Consider the following 27040-nt stretch of genomic DNA (forward strand, 5'->3'; position numbering starts at 1 on the left):
TGATATTTCAAATAATGATAATTATTTTATAAATTTTGTCAACTATCGTTGATTTACTTGTTGAGTAACGTATTAATTTATATTATATGTCACCTTTATATTAAGGAGTTGATACTTGTATAAAATAAAAACTTCTCCGCCGCGAAGCACGGGAGTTATTCTAGACAAACTAAGTGACGTCGTCACTCCACGTAGGCAGGCATATGTTATCTTTCCATTACTTCAATTTAACGTGGACTATTTTGATAGACAGAATAAGTGTTTGAGGACTATGTTATAGCCTAAACTTCTTTAGGTATCAATTGAGAACCGGCTCAAACTTTAAGGACCAAATGACAATTTACTTTAATTTGGCGGTCAATTAAATTAATTGAATTAGAAAATAGAAAAACAGAAACCCTCTGCTTTGCTTCATTGCAGCTAAAACCATAGAAAAACCCCTTCTTTGCACTTGCCCTTCCGTCCTTTGCCGCCTTGCCGCCTCTGCTCTGTTTCTCCGAATCGGCCACCACTGAGACTCTGCAGAACCCCCGACTTCTCTGCCCTCCGTCTCCTTTCTCGCCGTTCTCTGGGGGTGTGAAGCAGATTCCGAGCCTCTTCCTTTGCCTTTCTTCTCTCATCGCGGCGACCTCCGGTGGCACGGTGGCTTCTTCCTCTGCCCCTGCCCCGCTTGAGTAACCGTTTTCCCTTCAGGGTGTCGGAAATTCGTAGCTTTTCCTCGGCCCTGTTAGTCAGCGAGTGAGTATCTTAGCTAAATTTCATGGCTTAACTTTTAATGTCATTTTTTGTTAACCTGGGTCATTCTTAGAAGTTATTGTGAGCTCAAGTTTTGATTGATTTCGTGTCCTTGCAGGGTTTCGGAGTTCGATCAGCCTTCCCTACGTTGAAATATATATTTCTTGCAGCTATATACTTAGTCGTTAGACCTTTTTTTGTTTAATATAATCTATACAGGTTTTTGTTGTATACATCCAAACTGGAAGTTGCAGGTTTGAAATGGCAATTGACGGGAGTTTCAGTGTCGAATTCGCACTTAGGAGGTTCCTCGCTCACTGCCCTGAGCTCGTAAACCACCCGCAGATTGATTTGCTCTCGAAAAAGGTACTTCACCTTTGTGGCAATTTAGATATGAAGATTTGAAATTTTGTTGAATTCAGTTGAGCATGGAACCTGGAGTGTGATACTATGATATTGGGTTTGCAGGGAGCGCTTTTGACCGAAGATGATGTGGTCAATGCTGCACCGCAGATATTTTTGCACCCAAAGTACACGGTCCCGCTAGTCGGGTGCTTCCGTCCTCTTGCAAGGAGAATTGTGGATCAAGTGGTTTCTCTGCTCCACCTTGTTCCTAATTTAAGGTCAAACACGAGTGGTACCGCCAATGGAAATGGGAACATTTTGACGGAATCAGAAATCCTCTGTGGTAATGTGATCGAGCAGTGTGTTAGAAATGGGATGGGTTTGAAGCTTCACGAGTTTGCTTGCCTGGCCTTCTGTTGCGCCCTTGATTTGGCCCCCTTTTTGACCGGGTAAGCTCACGCCTGTACTTTTGCCTGTTAAGTATTCACTACTTATTGCTAGTTCTACATAGTAGTAAATGGCACAAGCTTTTTGGTGGTTGTTCGTGATGCTAATCTACTTCCCTTTGAAGGACCAGCTACTTTTGTTATAATAATGTCGTTCTGTGTGAATCACAGGAGCATAGAATTGCATATATATGGACATGTAAAGGTTAACTTGCATTTTTTGTCTTTATTGATTATTGATATGGATGTTATCAATTTCCTGTTATTTACATTTATGGAAAGGTACAATTATCCCTGGAAACAAGAGGACTAGTTGAAAACACATCAACTGTTTGATTAATAGAAGTATGCCTTAAAAGTATAGGCATAAAGAAATAACAGTATAAACTGAAATGAATGAATATATTGTTGATTTATTATATGTTAAGGCATTCAAATATATCCAACAGATCCATCCATTGTAATATGATAAGTGGTTCTCTCCCCCAATTAGTAAATTGGGGAATGGGTATTTGGATTGAACCCAGGTTTTTTACAGAACAAGTTGTAGGTTGAGATGACTGACCTTTGTGGCCAATAGCATAATGAGCCGAACTCAAGCTCCTTTTGTTATTGGTTTCTGCGCCCTCTGTTGCTTTTCTTATTACATAAGTTTATCGAATTAAAAAAAGTGAGGCCATTTGAAAGGGTTGTTGCCTATAAAATATAGATGCGTTCGTATGAGGCATTCCTAGTTAGTCAAGACTGCCTCTATATTCTTTTGGTTGTGCAGATGTTTCTAGAGTAGACGGAGAGTTTTTGACTATTGTATTTTATTGACATGCTTCGCCGTGCTATGTCCAGGCCTATATTGGATTATTTTAAGTTCGCACCACCTCCTTTTGAACGCGTTGTGTCAAAAGATTTTGACTTGTCTGTCAAGGTAACTCTTCTCTACTCTTAATCAATTAAGCATTAAATGTTTCAATATAAATAATTAGTTATTTTTTTCCCAGAAAATGTTAGTCAATCTCAATTTCTTTTTTAGGGAATGTTTCAGAAAATTTTTTTTGGGAGTTTTCTACATCGAATAATACAACTTTTCGCAATAAAGCTTCATGCTTTATAATATTTAAAGTAGATCTAAGTAGGCTTTTTGCTCTTATGATGATATGTTTAGCACCAATAATTACTAATGAAGAGATTGTTTTGCATTATAATTTATTTGATTTTGCTTTTAAAATTCTTATAGAAGAATTTGGAACATTAAAATATTTATCCTAGCAAATTTACATATCATTAATTTTGCTTTTAAAATTCTTATAGAACAATTTAAAACAATAATATGCTTATTCTAGCAAATTTACATATCAAAAGTGAGCTGAATATTGACTTTAATTGTCACTATATCTTCATAAGATATCTTTAATATTCTATTGCATCTGTTAAATATTATTGTAATGCAAATATCGTTTTGAAGAATTTCTTTGGAAATAAAGCTCATTATGTATATCTGTCTATTTATCTATTTTATTTAAAGTTCATATATCAATTTTCATTTTTTTGTCTATATATTTTTTTGCACAACATGGAATCATTACTATGATTTTATCTAGAATGTGAATAAACTCTTTGTATTTGGTTTTAATTATACAGACATGTTTAGTATCCAAATTGAAAATCCTGTGATTTATTTGTTAATTTTATGATATTAAATCATTCCATATATTTTTAATTTTGCTTTACTATTAAAGTTACTGGAATTAAAGTATATGAAAAAGAATGCTTCAATTGTAATTTATACTTCTAAAAGTATTTTAATAAAAATTTGAAAGAACAAGACCATCAAAAACCATGCATTGCATGGGGTAGTTGGTATTTAATTCAGAACCAGGTCCACTTGATATAACTAGATCAACTTAAGGCATTTCATGATAAATTTAGCAAGTGGATATCCCTTGTTTTTGTCTTCTCATTGATTGCACCATCTTTATTTACCTCATTCTTCGACTCTTCTTGTCATTATCAGGTTGATGGACATTTATTGGATGTTGTCCGGACATCTTATTGCTTCTTGGTTGTCTCCCCGGAGATGTTCTCTAAACTCTGGGATTGGTCCTGTTTCCTAGACCTAGCAAATCAGTTGAGGGATTTCTTGAGCAGCACTGAACAAAGAAATGGCACCGCAGACATCAGATGGTGTACAGCACAGATTCTAGCAATTATCTTCAATTTGGGAAACACATCAGCAGCACTCGACATCGTACCAGATGAAGCATTTGAATGTTTACTGCGGTCAGTTAATTAGATTTGTCCCTTAGATGATTGCTGTAATCAACACTGGAACTACTGATTTTCCAACATCTGCTGTAATTCATTTTATTTTGTCTTTGCTTGTTCTGCAGATGGGAGGAGTTCTCTAGGGATATCAGCTTGGAGAAGGCTACATTGTATATTGAGTCATGTGAACAGATCAACTCAGATACAAACACTGATTTTAATCGAGATAACTTGCTTGGTTCTCTGGCTGTAAATTCAATGGCCTTCTCACTGTCGACAGATAGAGAGGAGTCGAGGAGTCAAAAGCTGGCACAACGGTATCGAATTTGGAAGTAGCATTATTTCTTGTTCTTTCATAATTTTTTTTTTCATTCTTATTATAGTTTTGTTGGAAATTTGGCAACTGCTATATCCTTTATGCCTAGATGGTGATGGCACTTTGTAGTTGTGATGCTCGTTCTCTATATGTCTGGATTTGTTTAGAAAAGTTATTTTCTTTTGTATTACCTCAGGGATGAGAAGGCATTCAGTAATCCATTTGTACTGACATCATCATTAAGGAGAAGCTTTGAGATGGTTCTACTGGCTGTTTACCAGAAGTGGCCGGTGTTACTTCACGGTCCACCAGGAGTGGGCAAATCTGCTCTTATTCACAAGTTGGCTCAAGATAGCGGGAATTATGGTATTTATCTGGTTGCAGCATGTGATAGTCAATATGAAATTGTCCTGTCAGTTTTAGTTTCCTATTGCAAAATTCCTAGCGATTGCCTAGTATTATGTTGGATTAGATATGTAACGGATATATGATAAATAGTGCCTTTGCAATTGCTGGATCATTTAAATTTTTGGTCATTGGAGATGGAACTTGTTACATTCTAAATTTAGGAACTCTCATGGTATATGTTGGATTTTCCTACTGTTGATTGTTGTCTCTTACTGCAAAGCATAGCTGATAATCATGTTTCCTAGGTTATTTTAATTACCAAAGATGGTGTATGGAGAACTAAAAATGCAGCCGCCAAGAAAAACAGTTAATTAGATTGACTGACACCCTTTAAGGAGTGGGAAAAACCTTACACTACAATTTACTTATCAATTGTGGTTGTGGAGTTCATTGTGGTTTGTTCACTGTGGCTTTAGGTTTTGTCATTGAATTAAGAGCAGTGTTCATAGTTTTTATTTTTTTTTCTGAACTTTCCCTTCCATATTGTTGTTACCAATCTCTCTGGTTTCTTATTTCCCACAACTTCTTGTTTCCAGTACTGTATATTCACATGGATGACCAAATTGATGGCAAAACATTGCTGGGGAGTTACGCCTGTACCGAAAAACCAGGGGAATTCAGATGGCAACCTGGGTCACTTACTCAGGTCTGTCGCACTCGAAGAATATTGATGTTTTACTTGTCTCAAAAAGGAAGAACGATAATATGTTAGATCAGACTCTTTAGAGCGTCTTAACATTAATTCCTCCCCAAAAAAAAAAAGAGATCTTTACAAGTGCGTGCAACTTTCTTACAGGCTGTTCAAGGTGGATTTTGGGTTGTCTTTGAGGATATTGACAAAGCTCCATCTGATGTTCATTCCATCTTATTACCTTTACTGGAAGGTGCAAGATTTTTCATGACTGGTCATGGGGAGGTAATTCCTGCTGCTGCTGCCTCCTCTCTTTCTCCCTCTCTGGAATATGAAAACCTTTTTTTCTGGCTCCTTTTGTTCTCTCTCTCTCCCCCCCCCCTCTCTCTCTCTCTCTCAAGTCGGTTTTCTTTTTCAGGTTAAGATATCTTGAGATATTCCTGCATGTGACTTTTCAATCTCTCCTTTTTTCTCTAGTTTTTTAGAATAAAAAGTTTTATTATTTCATTAGTTGTCTGCTAAGTTCAGTTTTGGTTTTTAATCTTAATAAACTATTGGGTCAGATGTTATAAATCATTCTTCGCAATTTTTGTAATTGCACTACTTGGTTAACAATCTGTTGTATCAGACTTCATGTTTGCCTGTCTTACTTTGCATGTCTTATGACAAATATGAAGTTCATTGATAATTGCTAATTATCTGAATTTTACTTTGCTGTAATTGCCTCCACTTAATTTCTCGCGCTGAGTTTTTTGTTGCCGATATGACCAAGTGAAGCAAGTAGGGGATTTCTTTTACATCAAGCTTCTATTGTTAAAGTCATATGGTTAACTCTGCTAATTCTTGGTACTTCTGCAGAAAATAAAGGTTGCTGACAGCTTTCGATTATTTGGAACTATTTCGGCGTCAAGGCATAATACATCTTCTGGTAAAGGATCTGCCTCCTGCCGCGTGTTCTCCAACTCTTCTCTGTCCTAATAAGCTATTCTTAAAATACTTGATTTTGCATCCTCTGTTTTCACTTATGCTTATGTCATATGAGTGTATCTAATGGTTTACCCCGTTGTAGGTTCTAGTTGGCCTGGGAATCTGTGGAGGAAAGTCATGATCAGGCAGGCAAGTCATGAGGACTTGAAATGCATATTGAAGATTTGCTTTCCAAGTTTGGAGCCTCTCTCTGAAAAGTTAATAGGTGAGCTTTTCTCTAATGATCAGCCCTAGGTAGCTGAATCCTATTCAGTATATAAGAAAACTGTATATATTGTATCTTAATAATGCTGTTTATATTATCACAGAAACCTTCAAAAAGGTCAATGATGGAGTGGAGCATAAACTCACGGGATGGAATTCTACTTCTGGCAGATTTTCTTTAAGGTAAATAGCGAGTCCGGGGTTGCCATTGTTGGTTCTAAAGCTGGTTATGAATCATTTGACATTTCAATTTGCATGGTGGCAGGGACCTCCTAAAATGGTGCAAGAGGATAGTAGGATCAGGCAATTGCTTCCTGGGGAGCAGCTTGTCAGTTCACGAGTGCCAAAGAATATATGAAGAGGTATTATTTGAGATTGTAATCAAATGTAGTTTCTGCTTCTTGTAGCATGATCCTAATAAAATATAAACCATTATTTCAGGCTGTCGATGTATTTGCAGCCTTCTTATCTTCAGCAGAAAACAGGAAGGCAATGAGAAAGGAAATTGCGAGCATTTGGGCGGTTCCAGTTTCAGTGGCAGAGGCTTTATATCCCGATCACAAACCTGTAATTCAGGTTGCTTTGCATGCTTTATATAATTTTCAAATGGAAAACCAACTTTTATATGCCTTTTTTGATGAGTCTGAACTGTCTGTTTCCCCGGAAACTGCAGGATTTACTCTCCGAGTTAAGAGTTGGACGTGTCACTCTCCAAAAATCTCGAACAGCTGTTAGTGCATTTTTATTGCATGTCCTAAGATACTCTGTTACGCAGTTGATAGAGTACTTACAATGTAATTATACTTTTTGCAGTTGTGCAATGAAAGAAAGCCTTTCGTTGAAATCCGAAGTTCTTTGCATGCCATTGAGAGAACAGCTTGCTCTGTCAAGTACAATGAGCCTGTACTGTTGGTTGGGGAAACGGGTACAGGAAAGACTACTCTTATCCAGAATCTTGCTTCAAGGCTTGGTCAGAAGCTCACTGTTTTGGTATGAAAGTTTACTTGACAAAGTATAGTTAGTTAATTTCTGTTGACTCTGTTTGATGTTTATCATGACATTTTATTGTTCTGCAGAATTTGAGTCAACAAAGTGATGTTGCTGACTTATTGGGGGGTTTTAAGCCTATGAGTCCGCACTTTGTGTGCATACCGCTTTACAAGGAATTTGTGGAACTGTTTTCAAAGTCATTTTCTGCAAAGGTATTCCCAATCCTAGTGGAGCTTGTCTTCCATTGTATTTGTTACACAATTCATAAACTCTCTCTCTGCACAGTCTGATCTTTTAGGAATATTAGTAGCATAACATTTTACCAGAGCAAAGGTTGTAATCATGGTCGCTAATCTTCAAAAGCTCATGATCTGTTTATTTCTTATTATATTTGGTTCTAGTTTGCATGATGCACGAGTCAAGCCTGACTTGCACGTGTGGAATTGAAATAGCATTGTTCATGGACATCATTTTTGCAGCTTCAGATCAAATTAAGCTTCATATCAACATCATCAGCATTATTAACTTGGTGTTTGCATGAGATATACAGGTAAATGCCAATTATACGGTTTGCCTGCAAGAGCATTTCAGCAACAAGAACTGGAAAGATTTGTTGATAGGGATGTGGAAGGCTGTTAAGACTGTCCGAGATTCTATGAAGGCACGAGTTGTGAACCCTAGTAAAAAGCGGAAGAAACCATTCAATGGGGAGGCATGGGATAATTTTTCCATGAAACTTGAGACAGCATCTCGGCAGGTAGGAACGTCATCGGGGATGGTATTCTCATTTGTTGAAGGAGCTTTTGTGTGTGCCTTGAGGAATGGAGAATGGATCCTGCTGGATGAAGTGAATCTTGCTCCGGCGGAGACTTTACAGAGAATAGGTGGGGTGCTTGAAGGAGAAGGATCTCTCTGTTTAGCTGAGAGAGGGGATGTTAGATTTATTAGGAGGCACCCGAATTTCCGCATATTTGCCTGCATGAATCCCGCTACAGATGCTGGCAAGCGGGACCTACCTCATTCGATTCGCAGCAGATTTACAGAGTTATTCATTGATGACTTGTTAGATGATGGTGATCTGAGCGTCTTTGTTAGTAAATTCGTGGAAGAGAACCAATTGAAGGAAGATATAGTAAAGCGTATAGTAAGGTTTTATAGAGCTGCTAAAAAGGATTCCGAAGAGAAACTACAGGATGGGGCCAATCAGAAGCCACAGTATAGCTTGAGGTCCCTCTTTCGTGCTCTAGAATACACAAGGAAGGCAAAAAGATCCTTCACGTTCGAAAAAGCTCTATATGATGGGTTTTGTATGTTTTTCCTCACTTTGTTGGACAGACCCAGTGGCAAGATAATGGAGCGGATGATTTTGTCATACTTGCTGGGAGGCAAGGTGCCTCCTCATAGACCATTTGACTCGTACATCACCATAAATACAAATTCAAGCCCTGACGATTTTGTAGAGAAGTATGTTCGGACTAAGACAGTGAAGGAGCAGATAACGAACTTGGCTCGAGCAGTTTTTATACAAAAATACCCTGTGTTGTTACAGGGGCCCACTTCAAGTGGGAAAACAAGTCTTGTTCGTTATCTGGCAGCTGTTACCGGACGGGAATTTGTTCGGATTAATAACCACGAACACACTGATCTGCAGGAATATCTGGGTTCTTATGTAACAGATTCTACCGGGAATCTCGTGTTTCACGAAGGTGTACTGGTCAGAGCTGTTCGAAACGGCTTTTGGATTGTTCTGGACGAGCTCAATCTTGCCCCATCTGATGTTCTTGAAGCATTAAACCGATTGCTGGATGATAACCGAGAGCTTTTTGTGCCTGAACTGCAAGAAACAGTAAAGGCACATCCTAATTTTATGCTCTTTGCCACTCAGAATCCGCCCACTGTGTATGCTGGCCGAAAAATGCTTTCTCGAGCTTTTCGAAACCGGTTCGTGGAAATCCATGTTGATGAAATCCCTGAAGAAGAGCTGACAACTATACTAGAGAACAGGTGCAAAATAAGTGAAAGCTACGCGAAAAAGATGGTTGAAGTTATGAAGGATTTGCAGCTTCACAGACAGAATAGCAATGTGTTTGCTGGTAAACATGGGTACATAACCCCTCGTGATCTGTTTCGCTGGGCCGATCGTGTACGGGAGTGTGCAAACTCGAGGGGCAATTCCATATCTAAAAATCATCGATATGAAGATCTAGCAAAAGAGGGCTACTATCTTTTAGCTGAAAGATTGCGGGAGGAGAGTGAAAAGAGTGTGGTCAAGGAAGTTCTTAAGCGACATTTCCACCTGATCCTTAATGAGGATGACTTGTACATGCAGGTAAAAATTCTGATCATTTTGATCTTTGTGATCTTTACACATCTTGCCTGCAGTGAAGATGAAAAATTATATTTCGCATTCAAATGTTTGATTGCACATTTGATTGCAATGATTGTCTACATGCATAGAAATGGTTGTTGATATGGTGTGTTCTCCTGTTGGATAATGCATATTACTTTGTAATTTTCCTCTCTTAAGGTCCGAGTGGAATATTGATGATTGCCCTGCTTATAAGTGAAATTTGCCATATCAGTAAATCCTCCAAACAACAAAAGTGAACTACTCGGATATCCCTCGCCATTTGGGAAATCGTGGCTTTTTGGATTTATCTTGCTTCACCATCTTTCATGGTGCTTGATGCATCTGATGATTGAGGGCTGAATCTCCTTCTGGAAGTTGAGATGAAAATATATCTGTTATCAGCATCAGTTGGTTCTTTCTAATTTATGAGTTCTTGCAGGAGATATCTCAGGCGGAAACTACTGTCAACCCAGACAACGATTTCATGAGCCTCAGGAAGTATGACTTGGCATGGGGCCGCTCTCTTTTTGTGCATAGCATGTTATACCTTTATATGATGTATATATGTTCTTACTGTTGATTGCAGTGTTATATGGACAAAGAGCATGTGGAGGATGTATAGTCTCGTCAAGCGTTGCTATGAGCTGCGGGAACCAGTTCTTCTTGTAGGAGAAACTGGCGGTGGAAAGACTACAGTCTGTCAGTGGCTGAGTGTTGTTTTGAAGTCAAAACTACATATTTTGAACTGTCACCAGTATACAGAAACATCTGACTTTGTGGGGGTCAGTTGACTTTGCTTTACTCATGTTCTTGAACTATATTGCTTTACTTATGTTCTTACTATATCGCTTTCAAAGTTTTGCATAATTTCCTTGTGGATTCTTCTTGCTGATAGCAGCTCATATATTGTTTTGTAGGGTTTCTTTCCCGTCCGGGAGAGATCAAGGTTGATTTTGGGGTTTGAGGATCTACTCAGACAGCTAGTGGTCTCAAATGCCTTTATCAACTATCCCAGGGCTACAGTATGTCTCTTACTGAAAGATAGACAACTTGTTGTCAAGGTTTCTGTGGTCTTAATACTCATATGTGTTGTATGCTGTTTCTCATCCATTCCATCTCTTCAGGTGATTTCTTTTGACATTGGAAAAGCTTCTTCAACTCTGGACCAACTGGCTAATATCATAAATGAGTATCGACAAGATCTGATCTCTCCTTCTGGAGTCACTTTAGAGGACATTGATGCTTTTGAGCGAATGAAATCTGAGCTTGCGCAGTTGCATGAGAAGTGGCAGACTATATTTACGTGGCAAGATGGGCCTCTTGTACAAGCAATGAAGGGTGGTCATCTGTTTCTTGTGGATGAAATATCTTTGGCTGATGATAGTGTACTTGAGAGATTGAATAGTGTCTTAGAGCCCGAAAGAACTCTGGTAAGTGACCTCATTCTATTTTAAGTGAAAAACTGGTTTTGGAGTTGTCCAGGTCCTCTCTAGCACTGTATAGGGAATATTGTTTTTTTTAACTAATTGTTTTACCCATTCATTTTTATTTTTTTGCCCCCTAATAAGTTGGTAATAGTCTTTTTTCCTTTCAAATCCAAGACACTACAATTTGAGTTTTTGGTATTCTTTACTAAGCACATGGATACCTGTCTTTGAGGTTATGGTAGAATTCTTCTACTACACATGCAACTACTATCACCCAAACATCTTTACTTGTTTTCTGTGCATTGATAATTTTTCTAAATAGCAAGTTTTGAGTTTTCTGTTCATACTTTTCACTTGTAGTCTTTGCCGGAGAAAGGAGGCTCTGTGATGGAAAAGATCACTGCACACAAGGGCTTCTTTGTCCTCGCAACTATGAATCCTGGTGGTGATTATGGGAAGAAGGAGCTATCGCCAGCCCTTCGTAATCGATTCACTGAGATATGGGTACCGTCTGTTACTGATCTAAATGACCTAAGGAGTATTGCTTCACAAAGGTAAGCTTCTCGTTGGTTAGACATGCTTCGAATTTTTTCTTGTTTTATGTCACTTGCATTTCTTAAGTCTGTGTTATGTAAATTTCTGCTACAGGATCTCCAGACCAGAATTCTCCTGTGTGGTGCATCCAATGACAAAGTTTTGGGAGGTAAGAGTAGTCAAGAATACGGGAATGTTATCTATCAAAAGAAAAAAAAAAGGAATATGGGACCCCCTCTCTCTTTCTCCCCCCATAGTTATATATGTGATTCAATTATGGTGAATCATTGTCCAATATCCAGAAAATGGGCTGATACTGATTTGCGGATATTGTTCTTCAAGCAGTAGTTCATTTTATTATTCGTTTTTTATACTTGAGAGGAAAATTTGCAATTCCAGAAATTGATTAATTTTCAATCTAGCTGGCTTCAGTTGTCCAGATTGTTTCTGATTAACCTTTTTATATGTGCTCTCTGCTGCAGTGGTTTAATAACTTACATGTCGGGAGGACTCTCACATTAAGAGATCTCCTTTCGTGGATTTCTTTTGTCAATGTGACGGGGGAAAGTTTAGGAGTGGAGTATGCGTTGCTTCACGGGGTTTTCCTTGTTCTGCTTGATGGGCTTAGTTTAGGTAATTTTATACTCAGTGCTGCTCAAAGCATACATCTGTTTTTTTAATTATCATTATACACTTGATGTTATATTAGATTATTTATTTATTATTATTTTAATGCAGAAGATTGTTGAAAATCGTATTCAAGTTTTGTTTTTCTCTTTTTCCTTTTGCTATTTATTTCTCTCTTAGATATTTAGGCATAATCCATTGCACGTGTAAGAAAAATTCTTATGCAAAAGAATCTGTAGTTTTCTTATTTGAACATTCAACTGTTCAGTTTTGATGCCTTCCATAATTAATTTAACAAATTAACATCCAGTTATCTCAATCTCATGAGAGCTTTTCTTCTTTCTTTTTTGAGTTTGCAATTATTGGAGATTCTGAAACTAAGTTTTACATTATCCTTGTACTGCAGGGACTGGAATCCAGAGGAGTGAAGCTGAAGAGCTTAGAAGGAGATGCGTGCAATTTCTTTTAGAACATCTACAGGTGTCGTGTTTGAGAACTTCGTTGCATCCTCTATTATTTCATTCTGACTAATTAGTTCCATTTACCTCATAACTGTTTTGTTGGTCGTAAGAAAGTGGAGAAGATGTGATTAACCACTTCAATTTCTAGCCACAAGGATAGCTTAAATTCATGGAACAATGTCGTAATGCTAATGCTGAAGTAGGTGGAATCTGGTGGTGATATATATATGCGCTGTTTACGTAAATTTGGTAGTAATGTGAAACAATCTCTGGATTTTAAGTTCTATTAATAAAATCTTCGAAGCAACCAATAATACAAGTATCAAAAGTTTAGGACTGACAGTTGGTGTATATAAGAAAAATGATGTTTCTGTTTATAAAGCTATGTCAGTTACTTCAAAAGTTATTAGTTCAGAAAGGCCTTGCTTTTCAAGGCTTATGGGAAAAGGACCTCGTCTAGTGTGATATTTTAGCTGGCATCGAATAATGTGAATGATAACTGAGGAACCTAAAGGAAAAAGAAGCCCCATTTGCAAATTAGCCAGTAGCCTAAGTGAGTCAACTTGGGGGTGATAACCCGTATCATTGCCATACTTATATCATCGTAGCTTCCAGATCATTTATTTAAATCTTCAGAGATTATTTAATCTTTAATTGTCTTTCTCTATCATATGATGAAGGATTTCGTATTTTTTCTAAATATATATGCAGGTAGATGGCAATTCTCCCGAGTACTTGACCCTTTCGAAAATGGAAAAATATGGGTGGGGCAATCATGGAACAGCAGAAGTTAAATCCTGCAGTGAAAATATGGAGTGTGATAATGTGTTTGGTATTGATCCATTTTATGTTGAAAGAGGTAACATCTTTATATGTGTCTCTATTTGTCAGCTCGCGGGCTCTTGATATAAGCTAAATGTTCTTTTTCTTGGTTCTACTCAGGAAATATTCGTTTTGAAGCGGAGGAGTTTGAGTTATTAGCTCCAACTACTCGGAGAAACGCCTTGCGGGTGTTGCGAGCTATGCAGCTCAGAAAGCCTGGTATTTTGTCATGCAGTACTAAGTTTATCATCTTCTTTCCCCTGTTCTTTTTCTAAATTTAAACATATATTCTTTGGTCATACTTCCAGTTCTATTGGAAGGCAGTCCTGGTGTCGGGAAAACAAGTTTAGTTGTGGCGCTGGGAAGATTTTCTGGGCATGAAGTCATAAGAATTAATCTATCTGAGCAGGTCTGTGGTGGGATATATGTCTTCTGTTCTTTATTTTCCTTCATCGTTGTTATTCCTTTATCAACTGTAGACTCTTTTTTGACTGTGTCATGCAGACTGATATGATGGATTTATTGGGGTCCGACTTACCAGTGGAAAGTGATGATGAAGGAATAAAGTTTGCGTGGTCTGATGGAATACTTTTACAGGTTAGCTTTCTTCCAAGAAGTTTCTCCTTTATGCTGGTCTCTTTTATCTTTCCTCTTTGTTCTGTTCTATGCTTTATTGCTTAATATTAACCATTTGTTGAAATTTATAGGCATTGAAAGAAGGCTGTTGGGTGTTGCTAGATGAGCTTAATCTTGCTCCACAATCTGTTCTAGAGGTAGACTTTTGAATCTTTTATTCCGAATTCTTCTGTGGGCTGATGACTTGATGAAATAATATGGTATTGGCATACTATTGTGTGGGTCACTGAATTATAGCCCATTCTTTTCCAACCTACCAAATGGGCCATTACATATATCCGTAGTTTATAGTTACAGTCTTTGCCTAGATGTGCTTGTTTAACTATTCTATTGGATCTAATGAATGATTGATTCAGGGTCTGAATGCTATCTTGGATCACCGGGCAGAGGTCTATATCCCAGAGCTGAACCAGACTTTCAGTTGCCCGCCATCTTTTCGAGTTTTTGCATGTCAAAATCCTTCAAGTCAAGGTGGTGGCAGAAAAGGACTTCCGAAATCCTTCCTCAACCGTTTTACCAAGGTACATGCATATCTCCTTCCATGATTGTCGACACTGACAAGAGTAGGGAAAAGAAAAAGATCCCTAGCTTTCAATGTTGTCTTGTATTTGTTATGAGAAAGTCGTTTTTTCTATAGCCGGTTGATGCTCTTTTCTTTCCCCTGCGTATTTGTTTTAGGTTTATGTTGATGAATTAGTTGAGGAAGATCTCCTTTCCATCTGCACATCGCTTTTCCCATCGATTCCGAGATCCCTTCTCTCAAAGCTGATTTTATTTAACAAACAACTATTTAAAGAGACGATGACACTTCATAAATTTGCGCATGATGGCTCTCCCTGGGAGTTCAATTTGCGTGACGTGGTTAGGTCGTGTGAGATCATCAAAGGTGAGTTTTTTTAATTGGTTTTCCCTTTCGATCCTTCTCTTTATAGTTTTTTGTATTTCTGCTTTTGTCCTAAAGTCTTGCTGATCTCAATTTATAGATGCCCCTGAAAAGTCAAGAGTCGATTGCTTTCTCGATCTTCTGTATGTCCAGAGAATGCGCACAGCTTCTGACCGCAAAGAAGTTCTAAGGCTTTTTGAACGAATTTTTGGGGTAAAGCCATTCATAAATCCTTTTCCCCGGGTGCAAATCAGCAGTTGTAAATTAATTGTAGGGAATACTGCCATCAAGAGGAATAACTCGAATATTTCTAAAGTTTCAACTACTGGCCTAAAAATTTTGCCCAGTATTCGCCTGAACTTGGAAGCTGCTGCTAATTGTGTGAAGCGTCAATGGCTTTGCATCCTGGTTGGTCAATCTTCTTCTGGAAAAACTTCGCTTGTGAGGATGCTTGCTCAGCTCACAGGAAACGTACTACATGAGTTGAATCTTTCTTCTGCTACCGATATATCTGAGCTACTAGGAAGTTTTGAGCAATACAATGTTTTTCGTGATTTTCGATCTGTTATCTCTAAGATTGAAAAATACGTTAATGACTATAGCCGAGTGCTATTAAAACATTCAGTGGAGGCTTCTATAAGTGGGCAAAGAAATCTAATCTCGCGATGGCACTCGTTCCTTTCTCGCTTGGATTTTGGAGACTCTTCAAGGTCTACCTTGGGGCATCCAGAGGACTTCAGTCTGTTAATGGACATTGTGGAGCTACTTAAGCAGGAAACAGAGAGAAATACTTCACCAGGATATTGTTCTACTGAGGAACTAGACAAAATTAAGGCTAGGATTTCGAAATTGCAAGAAGTTTACAAGAGGTCAACTTTTGCCACAAAATTTGAATGGGTTACTGGTATACTGGTAAAGGCTGTTGAGAGTGGAGAATGGATTATCCTAAAGAATGCAAATCTCTGCAATCCTACGGTAGGCATTTATCTATTCAGTGGATTAAAATCCATTTATCTTGCAAGAAGTACCTGTGAAATATTTAGTTATTTTAATTTTCTCTGTTTGCTCTTTCTAGGTTCTCGATAGAATCAACTCGCTAGTGGAGCCATCCGGGTCGATTATAGTAAACGAGTGTGGTGCAGTTGATGGGAAGCCTGTCATTTTCCGTCCTCACAGTAACTTTAGATTGTTCCTTACTGTTAATCCGAGCTATGGAGAAATCTCCCGAGCTATGCGGAATAGGGGAGTGGAAATATTTATGATGCCACCATTTTGGCTACTGGATGGGAGAGGAGTATCGATTGCAACAGAACTGGAACTTAAAGACGCGAAGAGGTTTCTGATTGAGTCGGGAATACCTAACTCTTATTTGGTGGATTCAATGGCCAAGGCACATATCTATGCTAGGGACAAAGGCTCCTGCTTAAATGTCCGCATAACATATTTTGAACTTGCCCGTTGGGTTGAGTTATTTCAGCAGCTTCTGATAAATGGGAATCGGCCTCTGTGGAGCCTTCGTATCAGCTGGGAGCACACTTACTTGTCCTCTTTAGGGGAGTTGGAAGGAGAAAGTATTGTAGTTCATGCAGTTGATGACTATTTATCGATGGAAGCTTTCTTGGGTTCTGATTCCTCAGGTGAGCCACTGTGTTTACCTGGAGGATGGCCATTTCCCTTGCAACTCAGAGACTTTGTTTGGAACCCTGATGGAGCTTCTGTCAAGCAGAATTGTATGTATTTGGAGTACCTCGGGGCCAAATCTACAACTTGTAGAGTAGGTGCAAGTAAACTTTCCAGGGGCCAAGCCTTAAATGTTAGTAGTGGGTCATATGCTTATTGGATGGATGTTAAGATGCTACACCTAGTAATGTTCCCTACTGATTCCAACAGTACGATTCTTGGTCATCATGGTAAAGACAAGGTCCTTGACCTGGCTTTGGTTGATAAGATGATGTTGTTTGCTGCTGAATGGACGATTGAGCAGGCAACAAAGAGTGATCTTAGCCTCTACCTCCTCTGGCTCAGCTGGTTCAGCTCTCAATTACTGCCTTTCTCTCATGTTTTAAGTAATTTTGTCTCTACTTTAAGAAAAGAGCTTAGTCATCCAATCTGGAAATACATAATTGAATATGCTGGTAAGCTAAAATCAGTCGGTCAAACTGACACTGATTTGCAGAGAGTACCTTTGCTTTCTCCCCAACAGGTTGATCTTGTTAAATCATCCAGTAGTAGTACCTCGGACTTGTCCTCTTCCCATTTTCAAAATGCAATTAACTGTATAGGACTACTGAGGCGTAGTTATCAGCAGTGGGACACTGAGGAACGGTCCAATAAGTTCCAGAATTTTCAGCCTCTGCTGAAGTCTCTTAGATTTCTGGAGAGGGAAATACTGGAAATTCTCCCGAAGTCTCGTTCGTTTGATGTTCTTGTGAAGCTGTGCGATCATCTTGTTGAAGATCATATACAATTCTGGGATTGTGTGTCCTCACAAAATGTAGACCGGCTGCTGTTTTTCTGGCGGTGTTTGCTGAAGGATGTTGAGAAATTGCAGGCTCTTTGTCCTCAGGCAGCTGCCACCATATCGATACTTGTAAGTTGACTATGGAGATATGAACCAATATGAACCTTGAGTGAACCAGATGGTTTTCTCCCAGAATTTTCCTTTCTTGTTAGAGGTAGCTTAGGCATCCTGTAGCTCACTAATAATCCATTTCTGTTGACATGTAGAAGGAGAGCAGAAATCTGATTGGAATTACCTCCTGGAACCTGTACTCGGAAAAGTCTCTACTGTGGATCCATGGCGGTCATCCTTTTTTACCTCCTTCTGCGGAGGTGTACTATGCACAGATGAAGTTTTTAAAGCTTTGTGATTCAATTTGGCCGTTAAAGACAAACTCAAGTAAGCATTGATGGCATTCTTGTCCATTTACTTTTTTCTGGTATGCTTTCTGGAGTTGTCAAATGATCTTTGTATGTGACAGGTAATTATGCAGATCTTGCTGCATCATTTGGTTCTGATCTTCGATTCTTGGCAGTGCAAGGTATAATTTTGAAATAATAAACAGTCCTTTTCATTGAGTTATGGATTGTATTTGACAAAACATGGTGGTAGCTGGTATCAACTGCTGGATATTTGATATGATATTCTGCCGAAATCTGAACTGGGTGAAATACTTCAAACTAGAGTTTTTACACCTTCCTGTCTGTAATCTTTAATATCCAGAAAATAAGGAAAAAAACTGTAACAGATTTCGAATACAATTACAAACTTGTGCTGAGCATTCACTTGGCTTTGGAATAGAATAAAATATCCCAGAAGTATTCAAACAATATAAATATGGTTATAGTACATCTGAGAGGATATATATTTTTGTTGTGTATATATAAAGTAAAATTGTGTAAACTGATATAAATTTTAGCTTCAAAACGTGCTGCTATAATCAGTCTTTTTCTAAACATTTAAATATTGAAAAAAATCTCTCATTAATTTAGAAAATTTATTTGTGTCGAACTGCTTGCAATGCGCTTAAAAACACTTGTATAAATGACATGAACAATGGTTTTCGGTCATCTTTTGAATTGTGAAAATTCCTTCATAGCGATTACTTTTGGAGCTTTATTTACGTTTGCTCTTTTGAATTTTACCTCCATGAGAGATCTACTGGTCAACTTCACATGCCTTAGCTGCATTTGGTACAAACTTACCCAATTTTCTTTGTAGGTATATGCATTGCTTCGCATTTATCTGTCAAAGATACAGTTCACATTGTTGAGAGATTAGAAGAGATGTATCAGATGCTGTTGAACAGGTTTCAACATGAAAGGCACGAACTGGAAACAAGCTTAGGACCAAATAAGGTTTCTCGCATTAAGGCAGTGCCAACATCTTGTTGCAATGTCTCTCCTCAGCTGTTTCTGACAGAAACGGGATATGATAGTTGGATGGGCCTGTTCAGTATAAATGATTGCAGGAGTTTCTTCCAAGATATGAAGATTCTTCAGGAGATATCACCGGTTATCTTGCTTGATCAAGAAGAGTTGCAGCATGTAAGATGAACTGGCCTTATTGATGTATTAACTGTTGCTTTTTTGCGTCGAACTTGGTGGTGTAAAATATTTATTTCTTTGAAGAAGTAAATATTAAGTCTGATAGGGAGCGGAGTTATTTCTTGTATTCTCCTTCACATTCGCTATACATGTGGAAGACAAGTTTCTCTTTTAAGAATGATATTATATATAATATTATTCAATTTATGCTGATATCTTATTCATCTTCCACCGTACAGGTGCTTGCCAGTGTATCTCACCTTCTGTATTCTGCGTTAAGTTTTTCATTAAACTACTCTTTGAGACCTCCCCAGATGTTTTCTGGCCATCAAAAACTTTTATGGACTCTAGATGCATGGCATTCTATTGACGCAGGTGTGTGTTAATAATATTTGGCATGTCTGATTAAGGTTAGCTTGTGACAAAGCTCATGACATGCAGTCACTTGGTTGCAGTGAACATGAAGGTCGCAGCATTTGCTCTTGAAATGTGGTTTAGATGGCATTCTTCTATGTGGAGTCTTGCTGTTTCTACGGTACATGGATTTACTAGCTTCATGTTATTGTTGTTTATGGTTTGCTTACCTAACTGTGATATGGATTATGGAGATTCAATACTCGTAATATGCTGCAGGAGGCTTTGAGACATGATGGACAAGACTTCTTATTACCGGATGTACTGATGCGGCCTTTGAGAATGGCAATGGCTCAGAACCAGTCAGTGAACTCTTTCTATTTGCTTAGTTACAACTAAATCCTTCATGTCAAATTTTGTTTATTGAGCTTTGGAGTTTAGAAAAGTTCTGGTCTTTTGGTTGTTTGGCCTGAACTTAATTATTGCCATTTAATTTCAAGAAAGATATTATGAGCTGTCTTGAATCCTTAAATTTATCTTTTGAGATCGTGATGTCTCTGAGGGGTGAATGTATGAAAGAGCTATTTACTAAGAATTGCATTATTAGTCTCCTCATTTTTTTCTTCATTTCTTGGTTGATTAATTCAGTTCTAATGTATTCCTATAAATGAACAACTTAGGGATCCTTCAATTCCAATAAAGGATTATTCTGCATGCTGCCTGAGGCTCAGAGTTGCATCAGGAAATATTTGGCGAAGTTCCTTGTTAGAGACAGAAGTATGCAGTTTTCTTCTATCCACTGCAAGGGCACTTTTACAACAGGTAGTTTACTCTTAATTCAAAAAGTTATTGTTCTTTCTTAACTTTTATTTACTTTCTATGGATACTGATAAACTAACTTTGATTTCTTCAACTGTACAGATAGTATGTGCTCACCGGAAGTCTTTCACTGCTGAAAAATTTCGAGCAATCAAGTCCATGTTTGTTTCTTCTCAAGGGAGTAGAATCAAGGTATTTTTGCATCAATATCTGTAGCTTTGAGCTGGTCTAATGTGCTTTCAATTCTTTTATCTCTTTTGTTCTACAATGTATGTATTGTTTGTTAGTTTATAATATGATGGTTTTTTCATCGGGGTAATTGTCCCACGACAGCAAGATGATATTCAGATTCTCAGCTCACTTATCTTGTCGTCAAGCCATCAAGGACTTCGAGATATTGTGCAATTATTAGTCGAGCCAGTCCTTAGGCATCTTTACATACACTCCCCTGCTGCTGGTAAATATACTTTACTTTTCCCCTCTCTAAAACTTACAAATTCATATCAACTGCTGCCTTTTAGATATGAATTTGCATGTTATTATTTTGTTGAGTTTCTCATATAAATGTCCAATTGTTTTGCAGAATTTTCCGACTACAAAATGGGTCTTGCGTGGTTACGAATTGGGGGAATGCGATATCATCTATTACTTAGTACTGATGATCTTGATCCTGCAATGAAGTACTACTGCAAGCAAACTCTTTTGGCACAGAAAAAGTCTCTGCTTGAACTAGAAATTAAGGTAGTCAATTTGAGATGGTGTTCCTGATTCAATTTTATTGCGTCTTTAATAGAATCATTTATGAAATTTCACCTCTAATGAATTTATGGAAGATTTCATTGTCTGTTTTTTCCTGACTTGCTGCAGGTCCGAGAAGAATGCGATTACCTAGCAGGATGGCTTTCCTCACGAGGGCTTGATGAAAGAAGGCTTCAGGCATTAAATCACCTTGACAATGAAAGTAGCAAGATCCGGAGAAAGGTGCACCCATCTATTGTCTGTTTGTTCATATATTTGCTTTCAATAGTGAAGAAGCACTTTGAATGCAACTTTTTGGAGACGATATGATAAATGTTGGAAAGTCATATAGATGTTAAATTAGTTACAAAATTATTGCATAAAAGCAGAAAAAAGGAGTTTGAAGTGGAACGTAAATTGAGTCATGAAGATCACAATTATCCCAACTTGAAGGTTAGTCGGTATTTTGGACTGACTGCGTAATGTTTAATCTAACCAGGTCGTTTTTCGGTCTAATCCCATGAAATTCAAGAAATTGAGAGGTGAATTGGCTGAGTTTTATGATCGTATTGTGTCCGTGATATCCCTGGTGGTTAATGTTGAAGGGGCAGACAAACAGGTTGTTATTCGGCAACTCTGTGACTGGCAGGTATATTTGGATTTTATTTGGAGTAACATGTTCTTTCTGTTCTTTGCCAGTCAGTCAGAGATCGCTAATCTTTTTTCCTTGGTGTTGAAATCACAGAAAACATCAATATCTTTCATTCATCGATTGTCTGAGGATTATCATGAATATGTTGACATAGTCCAGCCAGTGCAAGTTGCAATCTATGAGATGAAATTGGGCCTTTCTCTAGTTCATTCAAGCATTCTCGAGCGGAACTTTATGAATAAAATTGGTGAAGAAAGTATTGACAGAGTTACGGTATGGGAAAAAAAAAGGAATCTCCTGATTTATTTTTCTTTTCCTTTTCCTTTTATTCCTTTTTGATTGTTGGATGGATTACTTTTTATCAATATATTGAGGATATAATTGTCATTGATCTATTTTACACTACAACTAATTCACTTAAATATATCAGGCAACTATTTGTTCATTTATGAGATTCCCAAGGCCCACACTGTCAAGGATTGCAGTTTTCAGCAATAGTTTGGATGAGTCCTATTCTTGTGAAATAGAGTTAGATCCAAAATTCTCTTCTTCAGACGTGAGATTGCTGGAGAAGTTGGTTTCAGCTACTACAGTTGCTCATCCTGATGAAATGGTTTGTCCCTTTAAATCTGTAATTTACTGGTACATGTATTTACTTTTTGTTTAAATGGAGTCAATGAAAAAGAGTGGAATAGAATTGCCCTACTTATTGATCCAGTTTTGCACAGTGATCCAGCAAATTTTCTAATGTTCTAGCTACTAATGGCATGTTGCATAAGCAGTATTGCTAATGGAGATGCTTTTCTTTGAAGCAGAAGCAGGAATCACTCTTGCAACTCAAAGCTTCTCTCCATCACAATATGCTTGTTCAAGCTGCTCATTCCATCTATAATGAAAAATTGATGAGTAACTCATCTTTCAGAGTGCGTAGCTTCTCTAATATGGTCTTGTTTCTACCTTCTTGTGGCTGGAGAGATAACTTTTCTTATTCTTTCTCAGTTTTTGGAGGTAATGTTCAATGCATTTGCCAACCTTTGGATGGACATGAAAATTCAAGCAAAAGAGAAGGAAGAACTTGCTTCTCAACTGTACAGATTTAGGACTCGGAAGGTCAAGATTGACACTATTGTTGAAGTAGATATATCTTCTCTAGCCGAGTCACTTAGAAATGAAAGTTTCACGGAGTGGCTAGAGTTGGCCGCTGAGGAAGGAACTACCGAAGAGGTAGTGCTCTAATTCTCTCTATGTTTGTTCAGGGTTGTCGTATCTTGTTGTTTGAGTATGGTCAATGGTTGTCTTGTTTATCCAGATTAACGCAGCTGGTGAGAGTGAGAATTTGGAAGAAGCGTGGACTCTCATGCAAGAACCCATCCTTAATGACATGGTGAAAATTCACATCCAAATGTTTGGGTCGAGCAATCTTGTTTGCCTTGTAAGTTCTAGTTTGTTCTATATTTTCTTGTTTTGGGACTGTCTCTCCAATAGCCTCCCTGATATATTGGCCCTTTTCTCAGCCTGGGACATGTCAGATTTCTGATGAGGAAATATTGCGATCCTTCTCTGAGTCTTATAGATTGGGTACAAGAATGATCGAAGGTGAGTGTGCCGTAATAAAGTTTTTGTATGATTTGTTGGGTATTTGGAGTTTGTGTAAAGCAGAAATGCATCTTTCACATAATGTCATTTTTCAGATTTGAGCAGTCTCAAGTCTGCGATCCTCGATGCAAGTCTTGTGCCTGAGCATTTACTCCAGCTTTGTTTGGATCACGAGTTTGTTTCATCTCATCATCAATATAAGTTCTATAAGGTTTCCCCGGGATCACCCCTTAAGTTTGAAAAGATTGTTGATGGTAGGTATTCTAACTTGTTTATTGTATCTTGTCTACAGGATCCCAATGCGCCTGTAATGGCAAAAATTGTTAAATTCCTTACTGGCATTGAAGAAAGGGTTATCTTTCTTTTGAATGAGAATGAAGATCACCCTGGCCTTCAAAAAGTTTTGGATATTGTCAAGATGCTGTTGGCTCTTCCTCTTAATACCCCTCTAGCTAAGGTAATACCTACGTTGGACCTATTAGGCTTATCCTTAGAGCTAGTTTTAGTAGTTGGTTTCAAGTTCCAAGTTCAGGAACCTCTGTTTTTCTTTTCTCAGTAAAGCCTTATGTGTGCTTGTGATTCTTCTTGTGAAGGGGCTTTCTGGATTGCAGTTTTTGCTAAACAGGGGTTTCATGGTTAAGGAAAGCTGTCCAAAATTGTCTTTAACAGGTATTTTATTTTGCTTATGATTCCCCGACATGTCTGTTTAATTAGCATCTTAATGCAAATATTCTGCCTACATTATGCTAATTTGTCTCCTGTTTTTCTCAGAGCAACTGGATCCTATTGAGGGCTTGGTCATATCATGGCAAAAGATGGAGCTTGAGGCTATGCCACTATTGCTTGATGAGCTAGAGGAGCAGTATGAGATAAATGCTGCTAATGTAAGTTCTTTAGTTTTCTGTAGGACGGCATGCTCCTATCAGATGCTGAGTCTTGAGTTAGCTCTGAAGAGGAAGTACCATTTATGGAATATCCCGTGATAACTGTATTTTCCATCCTGCAGCTGTGGTTCCCGTTATATTCAGTTCTTTGTAGACAATCTGCTGATGCTTCCAGCGAGTCTACGATACAAAGGTGTGTACTCAAGGTCTTCATTGCTTTTCTCAGACTTCAAATATCTCATCATGTTTGCAATAGTTAAATCGGACGATCTAATATGCAGTTTGCAAGAGTTCATTCACATGTCCAATGTTGGAGAATTCAGAAAGCGCCTACAGCTAATTCTTGCTTTCCATGGTCAGATCAGCACGGGTCTACAGCTCGGAATTTATTCAAGGTATAAATTTTTGGTTATTGTATTTTGGTATCTTTTACTTGTTAATGAAGTTAGGTTCTACATCTTGCAAAAGCATGCTTTCCTGCTTACATATGCAATCCAAATGTACGACTTACTATCATATTCATGTCAGTGCTAATTGAGTTTGTCATGTTGAATAATTTCCAGTGCAAGTAATAAGGAAACATTGAGGATTTTGTACAACTTATTTGGGCTCTGCGTGCAGTTCCTGCCAACGTAAGTCTCCTTTCTCTCGGTTCCTATGTATTTATTATTTAATATTTTTCGGTTTTTGGAGAGGGGGTATACTTGATGTAATGCTCATTTTGAACTGCAGAGTAATGGAATACATGGAAACGAATAGAAAAAGTACAGAGAAGGAAATTAGGGAACTTCTGAAACTCTGTAAGTGGGAACGCTTGATGTCAATGGAGAACTCAAAAAGGATAAGGCAGAAGCTTAGGAAGCTTATCCAAAAGTATAGTGTAAGTATGCTGCCAAATATGTTGATAATATGATTTTTAGTTGCGTTGAAGGTTGAAATTCTGGTTTTTAATTTTGGCTGATCGCCGTGAAACTCTTGTTACTTTTAGATTCTTTTAATACATGTATGTTTGTTTGCTTTCTTCGATTAAATGCATCCTTCAAAAGAACCTTATGTATTTCCACGGACTTTGCTTTTATATTGTACTTATAGGATGCGCTGGAGCAACCTGTGAAGCTTGTTCTCAACCAAAGAGCTGCACAAACTGGGATAGATATGCAGTTTCTTCAAGCGCCAAGATTGTTATATGTATTTCCTGATCAAAATTTGGACCCACTAAAAGAATCCAGTAGTAGTAACAGGTAATGTGCATTTCTTTTGACTTCTAAAGCTGGAGGGATAACCTTCACTTCCTTTCAAGGTGCATATGATATGTAGCATGAGTACATAGATGCATCATTTTGGCACTGCCTAGAGCAGTTGGTCTACTGATGGTCACTTTTTCTTTTTTTTTTTTGATGAATAAAAAAAGGGGGGAAAAAAATGATGGTCACTTGATGAGTAGCAGTCCTCTGGCTAGGTTATCCTAATTTTTAACTTGCATTATCCCTGGTTCAGCAGTGTTTTCTTTCTATATAACGTATAAACTTTTTATGCAGGTCTGTTTGGTATGACAATTGGGTGAAGAAACTTAGCTAGCCTAATTTTTAACTTGCATTATCCCTGGTTCAGCAGTGTTTTCTTTCTATATAACGTATAAACTTTTTATGCAGGTCTGTTTGGTATGACAATTGGGTGAAGAAACTTAGCATGTTGCACTCCGAAGTGACTCCTGGAGGTTATACCCCTATATCATTCTTCATGGCCGTTGAAGGTAAGATTCTGCATCATTAAAATCTCTATTTTAGGCTGATAATTTCTTAATTACTTGTTACAACATTCATGGTATGAAATTGAAACTCATGCAGAAGCAAAGAACATTATGAGGAAATTTTCATCCAAGCAGACGGTAGGCCTTTATCAAGAAGAATGGAAGGATATTATGTTCACTCTTGAAGACGTAACCCAGAAGGTAGGGGATTGTGATGAGCTCTGGAAAAATGAATCCAAGTCTCTTGGGAAGAGGAGGGCGTTGTCTGATCTTCTGAAGCTGCTGGAGAACTGTGGTTTGGCTCGACACATGTCGTCATTGACTGAGGTACAGCCCTGAAACTTTGCCGAACTTGTATATTCCTGGGAATGGTTAACCTTTGTCTGATAAAAATGGCTTCATTTTCTACTCTTCGACATTTTTATTACTTGGTGAGAGTTGTGAACAAATAGAGTGATTTGTTTATAATGGCGTGAATCTACAGGATCAACATATATCATACTGGCTGCTTCAGTCTTCTCACAATCCAGCACATTTGCTTCTGAAAAAGATTGAAGCTGCAGATATATCTTCTCGTGATGAGTCCCATGGGCTTCCCAAAGAGGCGGATTCCGATTGGAGAGCCATTAATGAATTCCACTTCAAGAGCCTCACAGCAATCCAGCTTCTGCGGCATGTTTCTATGAGATTTCACAAGGATTTTACTCTTGAGCAGGTAATTGAAATCTTATGATAGTGTCCTACCTTCCCTTCTCAAAACTCCCAAGACAAACAGTTAATTATGCAATCAATGCATAATTTACTCAATTACTGTGGGCTGATTATCCAATTACATTTCTTCTTCATATCTTCTTTTATTTTGTAGGTTAATCGATCAGGCTCTTTCCTCCATCACCTTGCAGTCATGCAGCAAGAGCAACTTGATGCTCTTTACAGTTCAGCTAGCAATTTAAGATGCTTGCAAACATGGATTACCTCTCTTGAGCAGTCATATATGGACTCCTCTTCTGAGTGCATTATTAGTCGAAATAAGCACACAATTTTAGAATGCCTGTGGCGGCAGAAGGTATCACTGTCCTTTTTCTTCCTCTTCTTTTTATTTTATTTTCTTTTTCTTTTTTCTTTTTTCTTTTTTTGAT

At 38.0% G+C, this 27040-nt stretch overlaps 1 protein-coding gene across 3 annotated transcripts in view; it reads left to right on the forward strand.

The window, feature by feature from the left end:
• The first annotated feature begins 412 nt into the window (after window positions 1–412).
• Window positions 413–27040, forward strand: part of LOC116195829 (midasin) — a 31907-nt gene continuing 5279 nt past the window's right edge. The window contains exons 1-66 of one of the 3 annotated variants that reach the window (XM_031525212.1): window positions 413–738; window positions 854–1101; window positions 1204–1529; window positions 2370–2448; window positions 3535–3800; window positions 3911–4102; window positions 4298–4467; window positions 5046–5155; window positions 5306–5425; window positions 5999–6068; window positions 6210–6332; window positions 6436–6514; window positions 6597–6693; window positions 6773–6907; window positions 7005–7061; window positions 7145–7321; window positions 7408–7533; window positions 7872–9650; window positions 10111–10169; window positions 10258–10453; window positions 10589–10693; window positions 10796–11101; window positions 11459–11652; window positions 11747–11801; window positions 12115–12265; window positions 12666–12739; window positions 13432–13579; window positions 13663–13761; window positions 13851–13951; window positions 14047–14139; window positions 14250–14315; window positions 14535–14699; window positions 14857–15064; window positions 15162–16036; window positions 16137–17651; window positions 17789–17960; window positions 18043–18102; window positions 18783–19108; window positions 19348–19483; window positions 19564–19643; window positions 19742–19824; window positions 20143–20284; window positions 20384–20473; window positions 20615–20738; window positions 20865–21022; window positions 21149–21262; window positions 21519–21668; window positions 21765–21944; window positions 22102–22284; window positions 22484–22594; window positions 22671–22895; window positions 22981–23103; window positions 23186–23267; window positions 23363–23478; window positions 23560–23724; window positions 23861–23936; window positions 24039–24151; window positions 24274–24344; window positions 24433–24546; window positions 24715–24783; window positions 24884–25031; window positions 25244–25392; window positions 25804–25904; window positions 25999–26228; window positions 26386–26616; window positions 26767–26967. In XM_031525212.1, coding sequence (XP_031381072.1) covers window positions 997–1101; window positions 1204–1529; window positions 2370–2448; window positions 3535–3800; window positions 3911–4102; window positions 4298–4467; window positions 5046–5155; window positions 5306–5425; window positions 5999–6068; window positions 6210–6332; window positions 6436–6514; window positions 6597–6693; window positions 6773–6907; window positions 7005–7061; window positions 7145–7321; window positions 7408–7533; window positions 7872–9650; window positions 10111–10169; window positions 10258–10453; window positions 10589–10693; window positions 10796–11101; window positions 11459–11652; window positions 11747–11801; window positions 12115–12265; window positions 12666–12739; window positions 13432–13579; window positions 13663–13761; window positions 13851–13951; window positions 14047–14139; window positions 14250–14315; window positions 14535–14699; window positions 14857–15064; window positions 15162–16036; window positions 16137–17651; window positions 17789–17960; window positions 18043–18102; window positions 18783–19108; window positions 19348–19483; window positions 19564–19643; window positions 19742–19824; window positions 20143–20284; window positions 20384–20473; window positions 20615–20738; window positions 20865–21022; window positions 21149–21262; window positions 21519–21668; window positions 21765–21944; window positions 22102–22284; window positions 22484–22594; window positions 22671–22895; window positions 22981–23103; window positions 23186–23267; window positions 23363–23478; window positions 23560–23724; window positions 23861–23936; window positions 24039–24151; window positions 24274–24344; window positions 24433–24546; window positions 24715–24783; window positions 24884–25031; window positions 25244–25392; window positions 25804–25904; window positions 25999–26228; window positions 26386–26616; window positions 26767–26967 — 12744 coding nt within the window. In that variant the 5' untranslated portion in view covers window positions 413–738; window positions 854–996. The remainder of the gene's footprint in view (window positions 739–853; window positions 1102–1203; window positions 1530–2369; window positions 2449–3534; window positions 3801–3910; window positions 4103–4297; window positions 4468–5045; window positions 5156–5305; window positions 5426–5998; window positions 6069–6209; window positions 6333–6435; window positions 6515–6596; window positions 6694–6772; window positions 6908–7004; window positions 7062–7144; window positions 7322–7407; window positions 7534–7871; window positions 9651–10110; window positions 10170–10257; window positions 10454–10588; window positions 10694–10795; window positions 11102–11458; window positions 11653–11746; window positions 11802–12114; window positions 12266–12665; window positions 12740–13431; window positions 13580–13662; window positions 13762–13850; window positions 13952–14046; window positions 14140–14249; window positions 14316–14534; window positions 14700–14856; window positions 15065–15161; window positions 16037–16136; window positions 17652–17788; window positions 17961–18042; window positions 18103–18782; window positions 19109–19347; window positions 19484–19563; window positions 19644–19741; window positions 19825–20142; window positions 20285–20383; window positions 20474–20614; window positions 20739–20864; window positions 21023–21148; window positions 21263–21518; window positions 21669–21764; window positions 21945–22101; window positions 22285–22483; window positions 22595–22670; window positions 22896–22980; window positions 23104–23185; window positions 23268–23362; window positions 23479–23559; window positions 23725–23860; window positions 23937–24038; window positions 24152–24273; window positions 24345–24432; window positions 24547–24714; window positions 24784–24883; window positions 25032–25243; window positions 25393–25803; window positions 25905–25998; window positions 26229–26385; window positions 26617–26766; window positions 26968–27040) is intronic. The other 2 variants (XM_031525213.1, XM_031525215.1) reach the window with 2 other exon arrangements.

Source organism: Punica granatum, chromosome 2 (genome assembly GCF_007655135.1).
Source record: "Punica granatum isolate Tunisia-2019 chromosome 2, ASM765513v2, whole genome shotgun sequence".
Taxonomy (NCBI): Eukaryota; Viridiplantae; Streptophyta; class Magnoliopsida; order Myrtales; family Lythraceae; genus Punica; species Punica granatum.